Source organism: Microcebus murinus, chromosome 12, assembly GCF_040939455.1.
Source record: "Microcebus murinus isolate Inina chromosome 12, M.murinus_Inina_mat1.0, whole genome shotgun sequence".
Taxonomy (NCBI): Eukaryota; Metazoa; Chordata; class Mammalia; order Primates; family Cheirogaleidae; genus Microcebus; species Microcebus murinus.
The window spans coordinates 74,051,943-74,073,284 of record NC_134115.1 but is presented as its reverse complement, the minus strand read 5'-3'; the positions used below and the strand labels follow the sequence as shown (position 1 = coordinate 74,073,284).

The following is a 21,342-nucleotide window of genomic DNA, read 5'->3' as shown; positions in this document are numbered from 1 at the left end:
GTGCTCCAGGACAAAGCAGTAAGTCTATGCTGGTTGTGGCTTACTAGGCTATTATGGGGAAGAGAGATTAAGTTTGTAGAGAGAACCCCCAGCTCTGAACTAAAGTCAGTGTTGCAAGTGGCAAGAGGGGTAGAGCCCTCTCCTGCCAGGAGGAAATCTCCCAACACCAGGTCACTGACTCAGAAAGTAACAAGTGCATCATCACCGAAGGAGCATCAAGGGATGCTCAGTGGGCACTGCTGTAGTGGGGGTTGGAAGATAGACCCAGTGGCCATCCCTGATAGTCTGTGAAGGCAAACTTCTCTTTCCACCCCCACTCTCCCACAGGCACTCAACTTTCAGAAACTCCACAAATCTTCACTGAAAGCTATTCTGGTGGGAGATCAGCACAGCAGAGGCACCTACTAGGGTGCAAAAGAAATGTTGGATAGGATCCCTGCCATTCATTCATTCATGCAACAAACAGTCAACAAGCCCCTTCTGAATACCAAGCCCTGTGCTGTGCAACCGGAATACAGAGGTGAATGGACTCTAGTTTGGAAGCAATGCCACTGCAGCTGTAAAAACTTTGTCTTGTAGCTGTTGTTGGTTTATAGAACTGTCTTCCCACTGCATCCCATAAAGGTACTGAGAGGCCTTCTTGCTATGGTACCTGGCTGTAACAGTCTGATGAAAGAAAAAAAGAATGAAAGGAATAAGGGAGTGGGGGACTGAGGAAGTGTCCAAAGGAGGGATCTCTGGTTGGACTCAGGGAAAACTTCAAAGAAATAAGGCAACACCTCTATCTGAGCTAATAATAATTTAAAAGATGACATTAAGTGCTTCCTCCGTGGTTGTTACACTGATATCCGCTTTCCTTGGATTACCTAGATTCTTCTGGCAGCGTGGTCTTGGGCACCTCCGTCCTTTTCTTTGGACCTTATCAACGGATCGTTACATTAAGAAAACAGAGCGGGGCGCTCTCGTTCGGTTCACCGTAGACGTCAGGCGAGCGGAACTGCTGTTCGGCGGCCGACAAGGGCGCCCGGAACCTTTTACCTGGGACTCCCGCCCTAGCGACGTGAGGCTCGTTGCTAGGGGCGGAGGCGCGGGAGACGGTGGAGCTCGGAGACTACGGCCGCCCTCCGGCTCCTAGTCCCAGCCGGCCTCAGCTCCAACCCCGCCAGCCCACCGGTGGGTATGGAAGCCCAGGCGGGGAGGGTGGAGCCCTCGCGCTCTCTGGGCCGCACCCGCCTATTTCTGGCCGAAGCAGAGAGTGGGTTCTTAGAGCCAGCCTTGGGCTGGGTAGCGCTAGGTTGCCATCCATCTTGGCGGAGATCCTCCTCACCTTCCTCCCCCATGCACATAAAAAATAAGATTTAGCCGTTTGCATAATGGGCAGGGAGAGGAACATTTGTGATCTGAAGAGCCAGAAATGAAAAACTGCACGCAGGTTGTCCCTAAAACTTGAGGCAGCTTTAGTAGTTCTTGCCTAGTACTGATTCCTCGTGTAATTTTGGGTAAAACCCTCTTATTCTCTGAGCCTCGGTTTCCCCTATCTGTACCGTTAGAGGGTGGAACTAGATCACCTTCTAGGTATTTCTACCTGTGGTTTTGTTTCTGTTGGAGCATGGTTTTGGTATAGGTGCCTTGGTCTCCCAGAGTATAGGTTAAATGTATGCAGAGGGAGATTTGGAGAGAGGGAGGAAGATGAGAAATAAGCATTTGCATGAGCAATGGACCGAGGAAGTCCAGGGAAATTAGGTCTGGTCCACCAGGTCTGCCCTTGTGACCTTCACCAAGTCATAAATGGGTCCTAGTTTCTTCATGGAATAGAGGGGTTGGATATGTACTGGTGTATATCAAGGAATATTGTATTGGAGAGTTAAAAGAGAATCTTCTGAGTTATGTTTAGAGTGACCACGGGGTATTTCCAAGCCCTTGGAAAGCAGATTGGGGCAGAAGTTGGTCTGGGATTCAGATTTAGGCCTGGTTCCAACTAGAACTAACAAGGACATCCAAAATCATAATCAAGTTTATAGGCTTTCCCAGTCTTTTCCAGCCTTTCTGGGCTTGAAATCTGAGACAAGGCAAGGGTGACTGCCCCTTGAAGGATATGTTGTTGGGCAGTTTAAAGGGCCCTTATGTTGTTGGGTCCTTAAAAAGCATCCCATAGGCCGGGCGCTGTGGCTCACGCCTGTAATCCTAGCTCTTGGGAGGCCGAGGCGGGCGGATTGCTCAAGGTCAGGAGTTCAAAACCAGCCTGAGCAAGAGCGAGACCCCGTTTCTACTATAAATAGAAAGAAATTAATTGGCCAACTGATATATATATAAAAAATTAGCCGGGCATGGTGGCACATGCCTGTAGTCCCAGCTACCCGGGAGGCTGAGGCAGAAGGATCACTCGAGCCCAGGAGTTTGAGGTTGCTGTGAGCTAGGCTGACGCCAAGGCACTCACTCTAGCCTGGGCAACAAAGCGAGACTCTGTCTCAAAAAAAAAAAAAAAAAAAAAAAGCATCCCATGAAGCAGACTCTTTCATCTTAGTATGCCATTCATTCATTCAACAGATAGATTTGCCTTGCATTCGTTCTCCATACTGAAAGCACAGATACAAAAATGAACAAGATGTTATCCCTCCTCTCAAATATTACACATTCATAATATAAAGAAAGGAAGATAACTTAATAGTATTTTCGTAGTCTTAGTTTACTCGTAAAATTGCAATATAAACATATACTTTGTTCTTGAGATTTTTAAATTGCCTTGCTATATAACATAACTAATTCTTAGCCTTATTGGGATCAATCACCCTAGTCAAGGGCCATAGTTGACTTCAGCTTAATATCCTCCAGACTCATATCCATTTGTATATATGTTCTCTGCATATTTGGTATATATGTTTAATATACATGTACCATGTTTCCCCGAAAATAAGACAGGGTCCTATATTTATTTTTCCTCAAGAAGACACCCTGGGCTTATTTTCAGGGGATGTGTTAATTTTTTTAAGTACGGTACAACAATCTACATTTATTCAAATATAGTTAAGTCGTCTTCTTCTGGAACATCATCCTAACTCTCCAAACCCCAAATTCCATCCTATATTTCTTGTGACTCTATTTCCTTTAGAACCATTGGCCCCAATCTCTCATGTCGAGCAATAGAGCTCTCATGGGGCAGATGAGAATGGCTGCTCGTCTTCACCACTCCACGATGAAATGCATGGGTTGTACAGATATGCTGTGTAGCCACACCCATCACTAGGTCTTATTTCTAGGGTAGGGCTTATATTATGCAAATGCTTAGATATCCTGCTAGGGCTTATTTTATGGGTAGGTCTTATTTTCGGGGAAACACAGTAGTATGAGCAAAATTAATACAGGTGAAATTGCTGCTTCCATTTATTTTTTTTTTTTTTGAGACAGAATTTCACTTTGTTGCCCAGGCTAGAGCGAGTGCCGTGGCGTCAGCCTAGCTCACAGCAACCTCAAACTCTTGGGCTCAAGCAATCTTCCTGCATCAGCCTCCCGAGTAGCTAGGACTACAGGCATGTGCCACCATGCCCGGCTAATTTTTTTTTTTCTATATATATTAGTTGGCCAATTAATTTCTTTCTATTTTTTAGTAGAGACGGAGTCTCGCTCTTGCTCAGGCTGGTTTCGAACTCCTGACCTCGAGCAATCCGCCCGTCTCGGCCTCCCAGAGTGCTAGGATTATAGGCGTGAGCCACCGCGCCCGGCCTGCTTCCATTTATTATTACTGTTAATTTCATAATCATGCTAGTAATGATCATTTATTATTAACAGTTTTCCAGGTTGACTTTACATGCACTAGTTTTTGTAGAGATGCAGTATAGTATACTTGTCAAGAGCAGGGCCTCTGGAGTCAGATTGCCTGGGTTTAAGTTTTGGTTCTGCCACTTATTTGTGATGTAAACTTGAGCAAGTTATTTAACATCTCTGTGCTGTACTTTTCACATTTGCAAAATGGTTATACAGGTTGAGTATCCCTTATTTGAAATGCTTGGGACCAGAAGTATTTCAGATTTTGGATTTTTTTTTTTTTGGATTTTAGAGTATTTGCATTATATACTACTGATCGAGCATTCCTAACCTGAAAGTCTGAAATCCAGAATGCTCCAATGAGCATTTCCTTTGAGTGTCATGTTGGCACTCAAGAAGTTTCAGATTTTGGAACAGTCTAGATTTTGGATTTTCAGATTAGGGATGCTTAATCTGTCGTAACAGTAACTATCTCAGAGGCTTGTGGAATAAATGAGTTAATAAATATAAAGCACTTAGAGCACTTCCTCACACATCTTAAGTGCTATTTTTAATCTTCATAGAAGCTAGTGATAGAGTTATTATCCTATTTTACACATAGGAAACTGAGACTTAGGTTCAACAGCTTGACCAAGGCCACAGTAGAACTGTGATTCAGAACTAGCCCTAATTCAAATACTAATGCACTTCATGGAATCGAAGGATTGAATATGTACTGGTGTATATCAAGAAATATTTCACTGGAGAGTTAAAAGAGAATTTTCTGAGTTATGTTTAGAGTGACCATGGGGTATTTCAAGAGTCTTCTATGCTGCCCTCACTTCTCAGAATAAGCTAAACTGTCATTCGATTATTAGGATTTATTTGAATTCTTAAAATCGAGTTGTTAAAATGCAATAAAACGATTTCTTCTTTTAGACATTTATATTCTGAACTAGAAGTCAAGAGATCTACCTAGTTATAATTTTGAGCAAATAATATTTCTGCTACTATTTTCCAGATCTTTAAATAAAAGGTTTATATGATGATTTTCAAAAGCTCTTCCATCTCAAATTCTAGGATTCATATATTTAAAAGAAAAATTGCCTTTTTCTCAAAAGCAGTAAACTCTGAAGTAAGTCAATGCTGAAGATTTTTGATGAACAGAAGTACTATATTATGAGTAAAATACAAATGTTTAATGATGCATTTACATATATTTTGCATATTAAAAAACAGATGTATAATTAACATTACAGTATACTTTTCCTAATTGTTGGAAATGTGAGAGTTATATAATCTTGGAATTTTATAAAATATTTCTTTCTTTGTGAGGGAAAACTACACTTAACAATCTCTTTAATTAAACAAGGTCCGTATTTACCTTATAAATCTCTTTTCAGTGCAAACATGCTTAGAGAAGAGATTAACTTGAGCATCTTTTCACTAATTACAGAGATTAAGAAGTGGCTGCCTGAACTATTAATATTTTTCAGAAGATACACATTACAAATCATTGAATACGGCAGTTCACCAAGAAGATCCTATTCATTTGCGGGTAAGTAAATTTTAAAAGTTATCTTTTCCTTATAATGTCCCATGAATACTCTTTACTTGGGAAGTATGGCTCTCTGAATATACCGGCTAATAATCCAATCAGTTCTAAGCAGAGCCAATCCATTTATAGCACCTGCAGTTTCCAGTGACCTAGATCTATGAATGCCATCTGTCTTTAGTTTGATAATAGTGTTGAAAAATGGGTTAGGCTGGAAGATGTGAAGCCCTGCACCATCTATCTGTCCATAAACAACACAACATCCCAAGATTTTTGTAAACTATCCTGGACTTTTTCCTCTTAGCACATCTGTGGCCTCTTATAGAGAATTCTAGAATGTCTGAACTGGAAGGAACCTTCAATTTACTACTGCACAACAAATACTTTTGTTGTACAGTACTGTGCAAGCTACTTGATGTACAGAGATGAATAATGAGAGGGCTTATTCTTATGGAGCACATACTCTACTAAAAATCATTTAGAAAACCTGCCTAATGGGTACAATGAGCACTATTTGGGTGATGGGCACACCTGTAGCTGAGACTCAAGTATTACAAAAGCGATCCATGTAACCAAAAACATTTGTACTCCCTTAATATTTTGAAATTTTAAAGATCATTTAAAAAATCATTTAGTGCCCTAATTTTCTAGATGGTGAGGCTGAGACCCAGAGTGGGGAATGGAGCTATTCAAGGATAAACAGTGTGATGAGGCAGAGCTGGGGTACAGCCCAGGTGTCTTGATGCCACTCACAGTGTTCTTTCCACTGCATTGTGCTTTTGTACCAGTTACCTGTTCTTGCTAGGTCAATTCTGGCAAATTCTTGAAATGTAGGCTGAAATTCTCCTGGAATACTCTATTTTTTAATGATAATAGTATAAATGAGAACACTTAACTTGGTGAGTTTTACCTGCTATTCTCCATGTAGACAGTTCTTCCTAGAAGTAGGCTGGTCATACCCAGTGAAAGTTCATCCCCTAGAACTTCTTTAAGCAAAACCCCAGAAGAAATAGGGACTGGGTATTCCCACTGCTCCATTTACTTCCCTCAGCTCTTTGGCGTCCCAGGGAACAGCTAGTTGCAGAGGACACATGATCTATAGTATCTGGGATTGGCCCCTAGTCAGATTCTTTCAGTACCAGCAAATGTTTAATGTTTATGCTGGTCACATCTTCAGGCTTCTCATATTTTCCTCTCTGTTGCACAACTGGTTTAGGAACTGCACAAATTAGGTGCTTAGGAGGGGTTTCCTGAATGAGTAAATGAATGAGCATCTTTGAATGTATAATTCATTCTCTTTCTTTTTAGTTCTAGTCATGTTAGTTGAGAGGGACAAGGCAAGTATACCTGGAATACATTTAATTTTTTTATTCTAATTATATCATCCAACATTAACATTATTTAGTTTCTAGGTTAGTAGTTCTCAAACTTTTTGGCCTCAGGACTTCTTGCCACTCTTAAAAATTGTGGACCCCCAAAGAGGTTTTGTTTATGTAGATTGTAGATTGGATTCATATCCCTGCTCTTCTACCATCTTTTGACATTAAAAATGATAAATTTTAAAAAATATTTACCTATTAATTATAAAATAACAATAATAAACCCATTGTATATTAACATAAATAACATATGAGAAATAAATATACTTTCCAGAACAAATGATATTATTTTATGTTTTTGCAAATCTCTGTAATATTTGGCTTGAACAGAAGAAAACTGGATTTGCATAACTGCTTCTGCATTGAATATATTGCAATATATTGTTTAAGTCAAAATACAAAAAGAAAAGCAGGCCTCACACAGAGTTGGAAAAGGGAGGTCTTCCAGGACATCTGGAGAGGCTCTCAGTTATCCCACGTGGTCCTCAGATCATACTTAGAGAACTGCTGGCCTAGGTCATTACCTATATTGTCTCATTTAATGTCATTATCTCTAGTATCGCCTTCATATTAAATATACTTCATGATTGTGGCACACTGATTTAGAGAAGTGCCACAATGAAATTATTTAAAAATTATCTGGCAACCAATTAAAGTTATAACCTTTTAGAATAACTGAGGCTTTTCTTTTTCAAGAAGCTTCACTAGTATAAATTATCTTTAATTTTTAATTACATGCTATTAGTATTTATTTATTGTGGTAGAGTACACATAACATAAAATTTATGATTAGTGACATTTAGTATATAGACAATGTTGTACAACCATCATCACTATCTAGTTCCAGAACATTTTCATCACCCCAAAAGGAAACTCTGCACCTATTAAGTAGTCACTTCCCATTCCCCTCACCCCAGCTCTTGACAACCACTAGTCTTTTTTTCTCTATAGATTTGCCAACTATGGATATTTCATATAAATGAAGTTATATAATATGTGGCCTTTTGTGTCTGGCTTCTTTTATGATGATATTTTCAGGGTTAACTCATGTTGTAGCATATATCAGTACTCCATTCCTTTTTATGGCTTAGTAATAATATTTCATTGTATGGATAGACCATATGTCATTTATTCATTGATGGACATTTGAGTTGTTTTCACCTTTTGGCCACTGTGAATGGTGCTGCCATGAACTTTCATGAACACATTGTTGTTTGAATACCTGTTTTCAATTCTTTTGGCTGTATACTGAGGAGTAGTATTGCTGGATCATATAGCAATCCTGTTTTTAACTTATTGAGGAACTTCTTATATATTTTTTGTTTTGTTTTGTTTTTGAGGCAGAGTCTCACTCTGTTGCCCAGGCTAGAGTGTGTGGTGTCAGCCTAGCTCACAGAAACCTCAAACTGTGCTCAAACGATCCTTCTGCCTCAGCCTACTGAGTAGCTGGGACTACAGGCATGCACCACCATGCCCGGCTAATTTTTTCTATATATTTTTAGTTGTCCAATTAATTTCTTTCTATTTTTAGTAGAGATGGGGTCTCGCTCTTGCTCAGGCTGGTCTCGAACTCCTGAACTCAAACAATCCGCCCGCCTCAGCCTCCTGGAGTGCTAGGATGACAGGTGTGAGCCACCGCGCCCAGCCAAGAACTTCTTTTTATTTCTGTTTCTGTTTGTCTGCTAATGCTTTATTGGAGGCTACAATCCCAGGGCTGTAAGAGTGAAGCAGGGAAAAGAAAAAAAGCAAATGTACAGAATTAGTCTTTTTTAAAAAAAAGAATATAATTTTAACATAACAATACTAGTAATTTGGCCCAACAAAATTAACATTATTTATTATTCTTTTTACTAAACAGGGAACACAACTTCCAGCAGCCACAAGGGATGCTGCTACTCAGATGCCAACCGAAACGAGTACCTCCGCAGAAGGTTTTTTGTAGGTTCTGTGCGGGGATGGGGAAACTACAAAGCAAACTCAAACATGGCACTTATAAATACAGGTACAGCAATCCTACCCTGGGATCCCAAGTTTTATTATGCCCCATTAAAACTCTCCACTAAAGAAAGAGAAGACCCAGGGCAAATATTTTCTTTTCTTTTTTTTTTTTTTTTTTTTTTTTTTTTGAGATAGAGTCTCACTGTATCACCCAGGCTGGTCTCAGACTCTGAATTCCTGGGCTCAAGTGATCTTCCCGCCTCAGCCTCTGAGTAGCTGGGACAACAGGGGCGAGCCACCACACCTGGCTAATTTGGTCTGTTCTCTTTTAAGTAAGAAACAGTCAGCTTATTAGCTAGTATTTACACCCACACACAGAAGGGCCCTGCATCTTTGGGATTAATCTCTGTGTGAGCAAAGACTCCTGACTTCTTGGCCTCAGGATTCCCCTTTATCAGATTCTAATCATTCAGTCATTCTGTATACTTTCAGAGTAAATAATACCATTGCTGACAATGTCAGTGAATCTCCTTTCTCTACTCCTTTTTCATCTTCCTTCTTGCACCAGCCTGAATTACCACCACCTTAGCCCACATTCTCCTTCCCCTTGCTCCCCGTTCTACTCCCATGCTATTGGTCCTCTCATGTTCCATCCTCTCTTTAGCAGGCCCGATGGAATTATAGAAGAGAGAATTCAAACTAAAGTTTTTCAAGAGTATAGCCCAGCTCATGTGGATACCGTCTCTGCTGTTGCTGCTCTGAACTCAGACCTTTGTGTCTCCGGAGGAAAAGATAAGGTGGGGTTTGCAGGGTTTCCTGGGAAACCAACTGATTGCAGGGAAGGGAAGCTATTTTGAAAGAGGGCTAGGGTTTCCGTTGCTGGCAGCAGAGTTGACTAGAGTAAAAATAGTCTAGTCTTCAAGTTAGAAAGACTAGGTTTAAATCCCTACTTGGCTACTTTCTATTACTTAGGGTAAATATTTAAAATTTTTGAGCTTAGTCTCTTTATCTGTTAAGTGGGTATATAATAATGCCACTTCATAGGACAGTTGTAAGGATTAAATAAGAGAACACAGGTAAGACCCTTAGCACTATGCCTGACCACCCACATGCTTTTTATAAATGGCAAGGATTATTCTTCCAGCCAATCCCTTTTTACATCTACAGGCAGACACAGAAGTTATTTATCTGCAAAAGGAACTCTTTAGTCTCTTCTTTTATGTTACGCTTTTGCCAAAATCTTTATACTTGTGTGGCATCATGATTCCTTCCTTCCATGTTTTATCCTTCCTCCCATTGTCACTTTGAATCTGACTGCTTTCTCTCCTTCATGTTTGGATCTATCATAGCCTTCACAGCTAGGATATTGGTAGCAAAAAAAACACTGATTGTTTTTATAGAGAATAATACTAATATTGCCTCTCATTTTTAATAGCCTTGAATCTTCATATTCCATTTGCATACTATATTTCACCAGTTATAAAATGTGTACATGTTTTCACATTTTAACACCGCTGAAGTCAGGGTACATCTCAGTATCATAGATTAATTGGCAGCATTTTGTCTTAAAATCTATATCATCTTATTTGTAAGAAATTTTATTTATATGAGCCTCACTCACACCAGTGAGGGGTAGATGGGCAAGGATTATCTTCTCTGTTTTATAGATTAGGAGACTAGGAATGGCTCTCTCAATAGCCCTTTATTTAGAAAGATGAGGTCAAGTATAACAAGGCTGGGTCCAGTATAAATACATGCTTCTTACTCTCTTGCAACGAACTGTGGAGACTTGGCCAGAAAATGCTTTAAAAATCCTGTTTAGGGAAAGAAATGCTTACAATGAGATGTTAAAGTATATACCTGAAAAAAGTATGGGAAGAAAATTTTAACAATGATCTTTTTTAGCAGATGGGATTACGGATGATTTTTTTTTTGAAATGAAAAAAAAAGGTGCAATCCATTTCACAACAGTGTAAATATACTTAACTGTACACTTAAAAATGGTTAAGATTGGCTGGATGCAGTGATTTATGGCTTTAATCCCAGCACTGTGGGAGGCCAAGGCTGGAGGATCGCTTGAGGCCAGGAGTTCAAGACCAACCTGGGCAACATAGTGAGACCCTGTCTCTACAAAAAATAATAATAAAATTAGCCATGGTGGTGGTGTGTGCCTGTAGTTCTACCTACTTGGGAGGATAAGGCAGGAGGATTGCTTGAGCCCAGTAGTTTGAGGTTACAGTAAGCTGTGATCACATTACTACACTCCATCCTGGACTACAGAGTGAGACCCTATCTCAAAAAAAGAAAAAAAAACATGATTATGGTTATAAATTTAAAAAAAACCACATACAACTAAAAAAAATTATAATACAGTAGGGGGGAACCTAATCCTATGTAGAATTCTCCTTCAGCATCTATAGCCAAACTCTCAAGCTGAAACAGTCCTTGGGGAGTATTATCCCACTCTCATCAGTAAGGTTTAGAGGAGTGGCTCAATGTCTTAGGGAGAGACAGAGAAGTGATCAAGGGGAAAGAAAAGAAACTGAAAGGAAGGGAATGTGAGAAGGAGCATAACAATAAACCTCTAAGGCTCGAATCAAGTCACTTGACAGAGAGGGAGTTAGTGACTAGGGAGAAATTAAGGTGAGGATTGAAGTAAAGGCTAGTTTCAGATAAACAAAAATTCAGAGATTAAACTAAAATATTTTAATGACTCTCTGCAGACAGTTGTGGCCTATAATTGGAAAACTGGAAATGTGGTGAAAAGGTTCAAAGGACATGAACGTGAAATCACCAAGGTAATTGTCAAATTATTATTATTATGAAAGGAATTTGGAACTGAATAAAGGAATATCTAATAGCTCTAGATATTAAGAGTGATTGAATGTTCAGTCTTAAGGGAAAATGCAAGGATTTCATTTGATGTTGTGAAGCCGGGAAAAGCAGAGCAAACCATTCACTTAGCTGTTGCTACAGGTATACTGGACACAATTTCTCTTTGGTTATTAACCCTGTAATAGCTCAGGTAGTAAATAGAGAATAGCTGATAACAATTCTCCTTGACCTATCCTAATTTAACAGGGACATATTGAGGGCTTACTGTGTGTTTACTATAGCTAGAAAAATGACACAATCCCTATGCTCAGCAACCTTCTAGTCTAGCTGGGGAAGTTTTTAAAAAGTCAACAAAAGTAAATAACTATTCATTTGTTAAATAGCTTTACAGGCTGGGCACAGTGGCTTACACCTGTAATCCTAGCACTTTGAAAGGCCAAGGTGGGAGGATTGCTTGAGCCCAGGAATTTGAGACCAGCCTGGGCAATCATGTCTCTATAAAAAGTAAAAAAAGCTTAGCCGGGAGTGGTAGCATATGCACGAAGTCCCAGCTACTCAGGAGGCTGAGGTGGAGGCTCAGGAGCCCAGGAGTTTGAGGTTGCTGTGAGCTGGGCTGATGCCACGGCACTCTAGTCTGGGTGACAGTGGGAGACTCAAAAAATAAAAATAAAAAAAGAAATGGTGACCTGGTGGCAGACTAAGCATATGGAATATAAATGAAAATAAAGAGATAAAAATAATTGGCAAGAAGATGACAGATGTGGAAAGCACACAATAGAGATCTAATGTACCCCCATAATTGGTGTTCCTAAAAAAGAGCAAAACAAATGAAGTAAAAAACATTTAAAGAGAAAATTAGAAAAAAAAAACTTTACTCAAATGAAGGAAAATTTTAAAAACTTGATGCATAAAATTGTTTAAGGGCTAATTGAGTACCAGGAAAATTAAATAATCTGTACTGAAACATATCCAAGCAAAGCGGTTAAACTTTAAATATAAAAAGTGAGTTTTGCAAGATCCTAGCAGAAGAAAAAGGTCACCAAAATGTAAAAGAAAAATTAGTTGGGCTTCAAATTTCTTCTCAGCAGCACCTGCTTCCATAGGACAGTAGAACAATGTCTATAAAATGGCAAGAGAAAGAATGTGACTGAATCCTTTATGCAGCCAGAGTGGTGTCCATTTTTAAAAGCAATAGAGGCCAGTGCGGTGGCTCACGCCTGCAATCCTAGCACTCTGGGAGGCCAAGGCGGGTGGATCACTCAAGATCAGGAGTTTGAGATCAGCCTGAGCAAGAGTGAGACCCTGTCTCTACTAAAAAAAAAAGAAAGAAATTAGCTGGAAAACTAAAAATATATAGAAAAAATTAGCTGGGCATGGTGGCGCATGCCTGTAGTCCCAGCTATTTGGGAGGCTGAGGCAATAGGATCACTTGAGCCCAGGAGTTTGAGGTTGCTGTGAGCTAGGCTGATGCCACGGCACTCTAGCCTGGACAACAGAGTAAGACTCTGTCTCAAAAAAACATTTTTTTTTTTAAAAGAAAAAAAGAAAATTTTTTTCCATAAGGGAGAGTCTGTACATATACTGTTTTCTTTCTGAAGTTAATAAATTGGGAATATAGGTTTAAGGATATTAATACATATATAAAGATATCAATTAGAAGATTTTAGATTATATATTTTTACATTAAAAATATAAAGGAAGGGAAGAAATAAATCTAAAAACAAATACGGAATTTCACAGAAAAGACAATGAAAACAAAGTGTTTTTTAAAAAACAATAGAAAAGATGAAAGAAACAAGACCAAACATATCTGTAATACCAATAAATGTAATTGGGATAAATTCACTTGTTAAAAGAAAGTACTCTTAGTTAAAAACTAAAGGCACCTACACATTATTTAAAAGAGACATATCTAGTGCAAAGCAGCTTAAAGATTGAAAGTAAAACAGTGAACAAAGATAGAACAGATATATATACACCCATGTTAATAGCAGCATTGTTTATAATAGCCAAAAGGTGGAAACAACCCAAATGTCTATTGACGTATGCATGGATAAACAAAATGTGGTAATATACATACAGTGGACTATTTATTATTCAGCCTTAAAAAGGAATGAAATTCTGATATGTGTTACAACATGGATGAACCTTGAAAACATGCTGAGTGAAAGAAACCAACACAAAAGTACAAATATTGTACAATTCCACTTATATGTGGTAACTAGAATAGTCAAATTCATAGAGAAAGAAAGTAGAATGGTGGTTCCCAGGGGATAGGGTAAGGGGAAAATAAAGAGTTATGGTTTAATGGATAGAGTTTCAGTTTGGGATGATGAAAAAGTTCTAGAGATGAATAGTGGTGATGGTTGTACAACAATATGAAAGTACTTGATGCTACTGTATTGTACATTCAAAAATGATTAAAATGGTAAGTTTTATGTATATTTTACCACAATTTTAAAAAAAGGAAACACCATGAAAGAGGTCAGAACAGGAAAGAAAAAGGTAAGCAAAGATATACAGGCAAATGCAAACAAACAGCAGGAGTTGTGATAATAATATCAAATAAATTTGTATTCGAGGTAAAAAGTATTAAATGGAACAGAGATTCACCTTAAATTCATCATGAGTACAACACAATTACCTGTTATAAGAGTGTTAGGCTACGATGGTTTCAAAGGAATTCTTTCAAATTCACAAAAAGAGATAGTTCTGATGCAGTTTAAACTGTTCCAGAGGAAAGAGACAGCTTCTTAATTCTTTTTATAAAACCAGTATAACATCAGTAGCAAAACCTGACAAAGAATATGACAGACCAACAAAAATCTGTATTAGATGAAATTAGATATAGCTTCAGATAATAGAAACTATGTAGTTGAAGGTTGATGTGGTGGCTCCAAAGTCATAAGGGAGCCAGGATCCTTCTCTTTCTTGTCTGTCATCAGAGTTTGGCTTTCTTCTTCAAGGTTATGTCCTGTTCACAAGATGGCTGCTGCAACTCCAGTCATCATATCTAATTTCAAGGCAGCAGGAAGAAGGGACATGAGCAACAGGTTGTGCCTGCCAGCTCCTTTAAAGAGTTTTCTAGAAGTCCCACTTCCACGTATATCTCAGTGGCTACCCCTTCAAGGGGGCTGGAAAATCAGAATTTATAGCTGAATGCATTGCCATACCCAATAATATAGAGGTTTTATTATTAAGTAAGAATAGGAAAATGGATGGTGGACATACTACTCACACTCTGCTCCCATATGTATACAAACATCATAAAGAAGCATCAGGAAATAGATTCTAGCTTTTTTAAAAAAAAGAATAGCATACTATGGCTAGCTGAGCATTATTCTAAGAATGTAGAAATAGTTTAATATTAGGAAATTAGTAAATATGATTCTCTATGTTAATTGGCCAAAGGGAGAAAAACATGATCATTTTAGTAAATCAGAAGATCCAGCATTCTTTCCTATGGAATCCCTGGGCAAAGTAGAAATAAATGGATCTTTATGTGATTAAAAATATAGAAAAGATATTTCTTTAAAAACAAAATGAGTGACATTATAACACAAAATAAGAGATAATATAAGGTGGTTCCATGATTAACGAGATGAAGTATGTGAGAGTGCTTTGTACACTGTACCCTTTTGGAGGGGGGATCCTGAAATGCCAAAGAAATCACACAGAGAGGAAGTTCTACAGGACCCCAAAGGGGAGCGATCCCATGGAAGTGAGATGGTCTGAGAAGGTTTCATGGAGGTGAGATTTTTAACCTTACCTTGAAGGACAGGAGGAAATCTGCTACTTAAAGAGGACAGGGTAGCACAACATGGATAAAGGTGGAAATTCAAACCAGCCTGTACTTTCCATTCATGGATTTCAAGTTTAGGTATTACTCTTTTAAAAAGTGTGTGTGGGGACAGAATTATATAGACCCATCTTTCCCCCATTTTATTTTATTTTATTTTATTTTTTTTAAAGATTTCATGTCTAAGCTTATTTCCCCCATTTTAAAGTCCAATCTAGCAAGCACACCAGAGCTATTTCAGTTTTGTTTTGTTTTCTACCTGAGCAGGTAGCCTGTATTCCCCAATCAAACCAGTTCTTCAGTGCCTCTCGGGACAGGATGGTCATGATGTGGGACTTGCATGGTTCCTCACAACCGAGGCAGCAGTTGTCTGGCCATGCCATGGTGGTCACTGGATTGGCTGTGGGTCCAGGTAAAGTAAAGTAGATCTCTTCCCAATACAGTTGTGCTTCAGAAAACCCCGTTCAAGCCTCTGCTCATGCTTTGTCTTCTTACCATTGTTTCCAAAGACTTGTCACAGCTGTGCACTGGCTCTCGGGACAACACCCTGCTTCTGTGGGATGTGGGGACCGGACAGTGTGTGGAGAGAGCATCTATCTCCAGGAATGTGGTATGAACTCAGACTTGGCACAGAGCAGGCAGAGGGAGCATGGGGGGAGGGAAAGGGCCAGGAGAGAGACTAGCCTTGGGTCCTGACTTTCTGTGTGACCCTGGCCTCTCAGGGTTATTAGATTAGGTGATCTCTTGAGTCTTCTGCTCCAGAGAATGAGCATTTTTTTTTTTTTTTTTTTTTTGAGACAGAGTTTCGCTTTGTTGCCTAGGCTAGAGTGAGTGCCGTGGCATCAGCCTAGCTCACAGCAACCTCAAACTCCTGGGCTCAAGCGATCCTTCTGTCTCAGCCTCCCAAGTAGCTGGGACTATAGGCATGTGCCACCATGCCTGGCTAATTTTTCCTATATATATTAGTTGGCCAATTAGTTTCTTTCTATTTATAGTAGAGACGGGGTCTCGCTCTTGCTCAGGCTGGTTTCGAACTCCCGACCTTGAGCAATCCGCCCACCTCAGCCTCCCAGAGAGCTAGGATTACAGGCGTGAGCCACCGCGCCCGGCAAGAATGAGCATTTATATTAGCATTTATATTAGAATTTAAAATAGTACTCTCATTTATTCCTTCAAAATATAGTAACTCCATTTCTTCTGTGGGCCAGACACTGTGCTAGGAACAGGGTTAGTGAACAAGGACACAGTTCCTTACAGGAACTCACAGCTTATGCTTACTGTGCATTCTGTATATGTAACATCATGCAGAGAGATAAGCATTACCTTCTGCTTTATGTATGATTTGCTCTGTTTCTGAAGGCTAATTTTCTGGTAGCAGCCTGGCATATAAACTGCACAGCCTTTGGGGTCAGCCATAACAAGGTTTGAATCAGGGATCAATCACTTACTAGCTGTGTTACCCCAAGAAAGCTACTTGTGCTCTTAGAGTCTCAGTGTCTTCACTTATAAAGTAGGGAGAATTATATCACCTGATAGGGTTCTTCAGAGGATGAAGTAAGATAATATATGTGAAACACTTGTCATTGTGCCTGACCCAGGGTCGATGTTCCTTTATTGGTCGTCAAATTTGAGTGATAGTCATTATTTATTTATTTAGAGAGAGTCTCCTTCTGTCATCTGGGCTAGAGTGCTGTGGTGCCAGCCTAGCTCACAGCAACCTGAAACTCCTGGGCTCAATCTATCCTCCTACCTCAGCCTCTCAAGTAGGTGGGACTACAGGTGTATGCCACCACGCCCAGCTAATTTTTTCTATTTTTAGTAGAGACAGGGTCTCACTTTTGCTTAGGCTGGTCTTGAACTCCTGACTTCAAGTGATCCTCCAGCCTTGGCCTCCCAAAGTGCTAGGATTACAGGAGTGAGCCACCGCACCCAGCCCATCTTTTCTAATTTTGCAAACAACTGTCAATGGCAGAATGTGCTTGCCCCATGCCCTCCATATTTGTGGAGGTTATTAGAAGACAATAAAATCCTGTTATCTTGAGTTGTGTTGAAAAGTGTTTCATGCCTGTCCAGCAGGGGGCTGCAGGGATAAAAAGAAATATGATTGCTCTTGCTGAAACCCGTGAGGTGTTGGACTCAAGTTTCAGTGGTCCCACCTTATAACAAGGGCTGTTCTCCTAGCTGCCACCTGGCCAGCAGTTCTCTGCCACATGGCTGGAATTTCAGGTGCCTGCATGCATTTTGGTACTCAAAACTGGCCCAGCTATTACCTTGCTTCTGATAACCTAAGAGCTGCAGGTAGAGCATGAGTGATAGGCATCTGCAAAGCATAAAATCCCTCTAAGTCAAATTTACTGCCTCAGTATCCTTAATAAGAGGTGCAAAGATGCTAGTTAGCACAGTTTACATGAATTACAGCAGAAGACTGACTTTGTATAGAGAGGTTTTGAAAATTTTGCTTTTTTCAGGTCACTCACCTGTGCTGGGTTCCCAGAGAGCCATATATACTACAGACCTCTGAGGATAAAACCATCAGGTAGGCTTCCTGAGCAGCAGAGAAGGTGTTTCTGGTGAAGTTTGTGGCTCTCATGCTTACGTGACTCTGTTCTTACCCTATATCTCTGCATTGCTGTGTTCTTCCCAGGGCCTCCCACCCCTCTGCCCCTCACTGGTGCTGAGGCCTCTCTGATCTGGCCCCAGGGATCACCAGGGTAGAGACTGTATACAGGATATCAGGCCCTGAGAAAGCCCCTGTCCTGGATAGCTTTGAAGCAGCTGATTCAGCAGCTTCCACTGTGGGAATGTGTCCGGATTAACTTCAGGATCAGGCACTTGCTTGTCCTACCCTTCGGGCTGCCTGCTCTGCTTGCTCCCCCTGCATGGCTCCTGGCATTCTCAACTGCCCAGCCCTCAGCTAAAGCCCTCCCCAGGAAGCAGGGTCAGAGTCAGCATCAGAGAGTCAAACAAAGCCAGCACATCTGGAAACTTCAGATCTGAGAAGAGAGTCTACTTAGAAAATGTAGGAATGGCTTAAAGAGGTAAAAATAAGAAAAGAGGCAAAACAAAACCCTCCTCAGTGGACCCCATGGCCAAGGCTGACCAAAACTCGTGAATCTCTTGTATCTGATTCTGAATGATGACTGCTTTTCTGTATCATAAAAAGTATCCTTTTAAAAACTTAAATCACAGGCATAGAAATATCCTCTTGTCCAGTGAAAGCAGTGACCCAAAGGACCAAATTAACTTGTACAATTAAGATGCTTGGTCTAAATTCCCATTAACTGATCTCAAAATAGAAAGAACTCAGACGTCATTCAATTTGGTTACTTCCTACCAGCTTTAGAAGCTCAGAGGTTGATCTGGTTCATGCTGCTGTTTTTAGGTAAATCATGACATCCAGTCTGACTGGCCTGAGTAGCAAAAGGCCAAGATTTTATGGTAGTGGGATATTACTGGTGTATTTCAGACACATTTACTACAAACTCATTTCCTGCTTGCATTTCTTTCAGATTATGGGACAGTCGGGGGCTGCAGGTAGCTCATATGTTTCCCGCAAAGCAGCACATTCAGACCTACTGTGAAGTCAGTGTGGATGGACATAAGTGTATCTCCTGCAGCAGCGGCTTTGGAGGGGAAGGCTGTGAAGCCACGGTAGGAAATTGTGTGGGGTCCGGGAATCTGGTTGCTGATGAACAAATCACTCTGGCTTCGTGCCTAAGCTGAGCTACATAGGCAGGCTCTGCTAATGGCTTAGGCCTATTCAAGGGCATACTGTGAGTGATCCTTCATATTCCAGATGCTGCTTTTAAGAAACAGTTATTAACCTAGGGCTCTCTGAATTTGCAGTAGAAAAGAGGAATGGGCTGAGAGTCAAGATAGGGAGGAGCTAAGCACAGAACCAGCCTGCTGATGTCCCTACTCCCACCAGAGCTTGGAAAGGGGAGGGACTGTTTGAAGAACCAAATGTATTTGCATTATACATGTGGCCACAGGAAAGGAAGTTGAAGCTCTTTAGGAAATTTGGGGCTCCAGCCTTGGTCCAGGACCCATACCATCCCTTACCCATATACCTTCTTTGCAGTAATTTGGGGATAGATTGCCTAGACTCCTCCCAAGAACCTTAGATCCATAATTGTAGAATATCAGTTAAAAGGGTTGTCTAGTATCCAGATAGAACAGTTACAGCTCCCATTTTATCAAATAATTATTATGTGCCAGGTACTGGGCTGAGCACATTACATGTACTATCTCATTTAATTCTTAGAAACAACCCCATAATTTAGGCACTATTACAGTTCTCATTTTACAGATGAGGAAATGGAGGTGTCACAAGTTGAAATCACCTTGCACAAGACCACACCCCTAATAAGTGGTAGATCAGGCTTTGCATGTAGCATCTTTTCTCCAAGATAAGCATTTCCAGTACTACAACTATTCCCTGGATGACACAGTGCCAGTGACTTCATTACTTTTTGGACACAATTCAGTTTGCTCTCCTCCTTGAACATTACTCTCTAGGTGTGGTCTGATCTATATTAATAAGAGTGGACTGGCAGCACTGACTGGCACATCCCTTGTTGTAGACACTAGTCTTCATGTATCAAGTTTCAGTATCTAGGCATTAAATCAGAATGTCTGCATCTGCGTGTACTTATGAGAAGGTACTTCTAACTGCGGGGTTCCCATAGGACTCACTGGTGCCAAAAGGCTGCTGATAGAAGGCAGCTCTTGGGTTGTCATGAAAGCAAGCGACCCCATACTGTTCCATCATGCTATCGGACTGGGTGCTTTTACTTCCCTAGCTATGAAAAAGACAATAACTTTTCTGGCACATCCATAACCAGGGTTGTTTGGGACATAGTTGGTGCTTAAAATAATCATCGGATGGATGGGCGGTTGGGCATGTGAATGGGATGGATGAAGATAAGTGGCTACGTGAGTAGGTAAGTGGAGGGAGTAGGTGGATCCTGGGAGGTGGGGAGATGGATATTAATGGATGAAGCTAGATAACTAGGATGTATGAGCTGGTCCATGTTGCTCCTTTGCAGTTGTGGGATCTAAGACAGACACGGAAAAGAATATGTGAATATAAGGGCCATTTCCAGACCGTTGCATCCTGTGTCTTCCTACCAAGAGCATCGGGCTTGATGCCTATAATTGCTACCTCATCACATGATTGCAAGGTGAAGATTTGGAACCAAGATACTGGAGGTAAGAAGCCTGCTGTCAGTGCTTCTTAGAAGGTACATGAAGTCCTAAAGGCTTTCTTAATACTCTTTCTTCCCATTGCTCAGCATGTACAAAGCGACCCATGTCCTGAGGCTGTCCAGTCTCCTAGTGGTTAAGTGATGATGTCAAGATGCCAGAGTCTCACTGTTCAGCCTCTGGCTAGAGAACATCACCATGTACTTCCTGGTACCATGTTGTATAGACTCATTCCTGAGAACTCAAATATATTTGGCTCTTATATTCTTTTCTACCTGAAGTTCCTCATTAGGTTTTAACTTGTAATGCTCAAAATGTCTGCAAAAGGGAACAAGAATGACCACCTTTTAGTTTTTTTTTTAAAGACTAAATCAAAAGCCTCAGCACTTGGAGAGTGTGAAGGTAAGTTAGGAAAGTCTCAGAGTGCTTTTGCCCTGTTTTGACTCTGTAGCTGAGGTTTAAGATCACAGTAAGGTCATGACACCAGGGATAAAAGATGCCTTATGAAACACAGCTCATCAGAGTTCTTGAACTGCTGGGGCCACCTCCTACTGGCAGATTGTTAAATATTCAGGAATTTTGCGAGCTGGTTTTTAAAACTTTGGTAGCTTGAAATCTAGACACAGTGGGGGTAATTTACACTTTATAAAAATTGACAAGTGCTATAAGTAAGTGTTGTTTTTTTTCTTTCTTAGTTTACCAGCATGCCACTGCCTCCATGCTATTCTGTCCTGGACACAGGGTTCTGCCAGAAACAGGAATAGCATTAATGTAACCAACTTTAAACCTAAATCCCTTCTACAACAATCCTCCAGAATTTATCTCCTCTCAGGAGGAGATAGGGTATCTTCCTGAGAGAAAAAAGGCAGGACTGTGTGTAGTGACATCTG

At 40.3% G+C, this 21,342-nt stretch overlaps 2 protein-coding genes across 4 annotated transcripts in view; both read left to right on the top strand.

Moving 5' to 3' along the window:
• Window positions 1-1,060: 1,060 nt before the first annotated feature.
• The window catches only part of WDR31 (WD repeat domain 31), a 21,523-nt gene continuing 1,241 nt past the window's right edge, over window positions 1,061-21,342 (top strand). Inside the window, exons 1-10 of one of the 3 annotated variants that reach the window (XM_076008949.1) lie at window positions 1,061-1,173; window positions 5,238-5,299; window positions 8,534-8,677; window positions 9,278-9,410; window positions 11,337-11,411; window positions 15,515-15,659; window positions 15,757-15,857; window positions 17,716-17,783; window positions 18,757-18,898; window positions 20,296-20,458. In XM_076008949.1, coding sequence (XP_075865064.1) covers window positions 8,562-8,677; window positions 9,278-9,410; window positions 11,337-11,411; window positions 15,515-15,659; window positions 15,757-15,857; window positions 17,716-17,783; window positions 18,757-18,898; window positions 20,296-20,458 — 943 coding nt within the window. In that variant the 5' untranslated portion in view covers window positions 1,061-1,173; window positions 5,238-5,299; window positions 8,534-8,561. Of the gene's footprint in view, window positions 1,174-5,197; window positions 5,300-8,533; window positions 8,678-9,277; window positions 9,411-11,336; window positions 11,412-15,514; window positions 15,660-15,756; window positions 15,858-17,715; window positions 17,784-18,756; window positions 18,899-20,295; window positions 20,459-21,342 lie in introns of all 3 variants that reach the window. The other 2 variants (XM_012768885.3, XM_012768884.3) reach the window with 2 other exon arrangements.
• The window catches only part of RNF183 (ring finger protein 183), a 20,697-nt gene continuing 19,737 nt past the window's right edge, over window positions 20,383-21,342 (top strand). The window contains exon 1 of the mRNA XM_076008952.1: window positions 20,383-20,458. The gene's annotated coding sequence lies outside the window, so the exon portion shown is untranslated. The remainder of the gene's footprint in view (window positions 20,459-21,342) is intronic.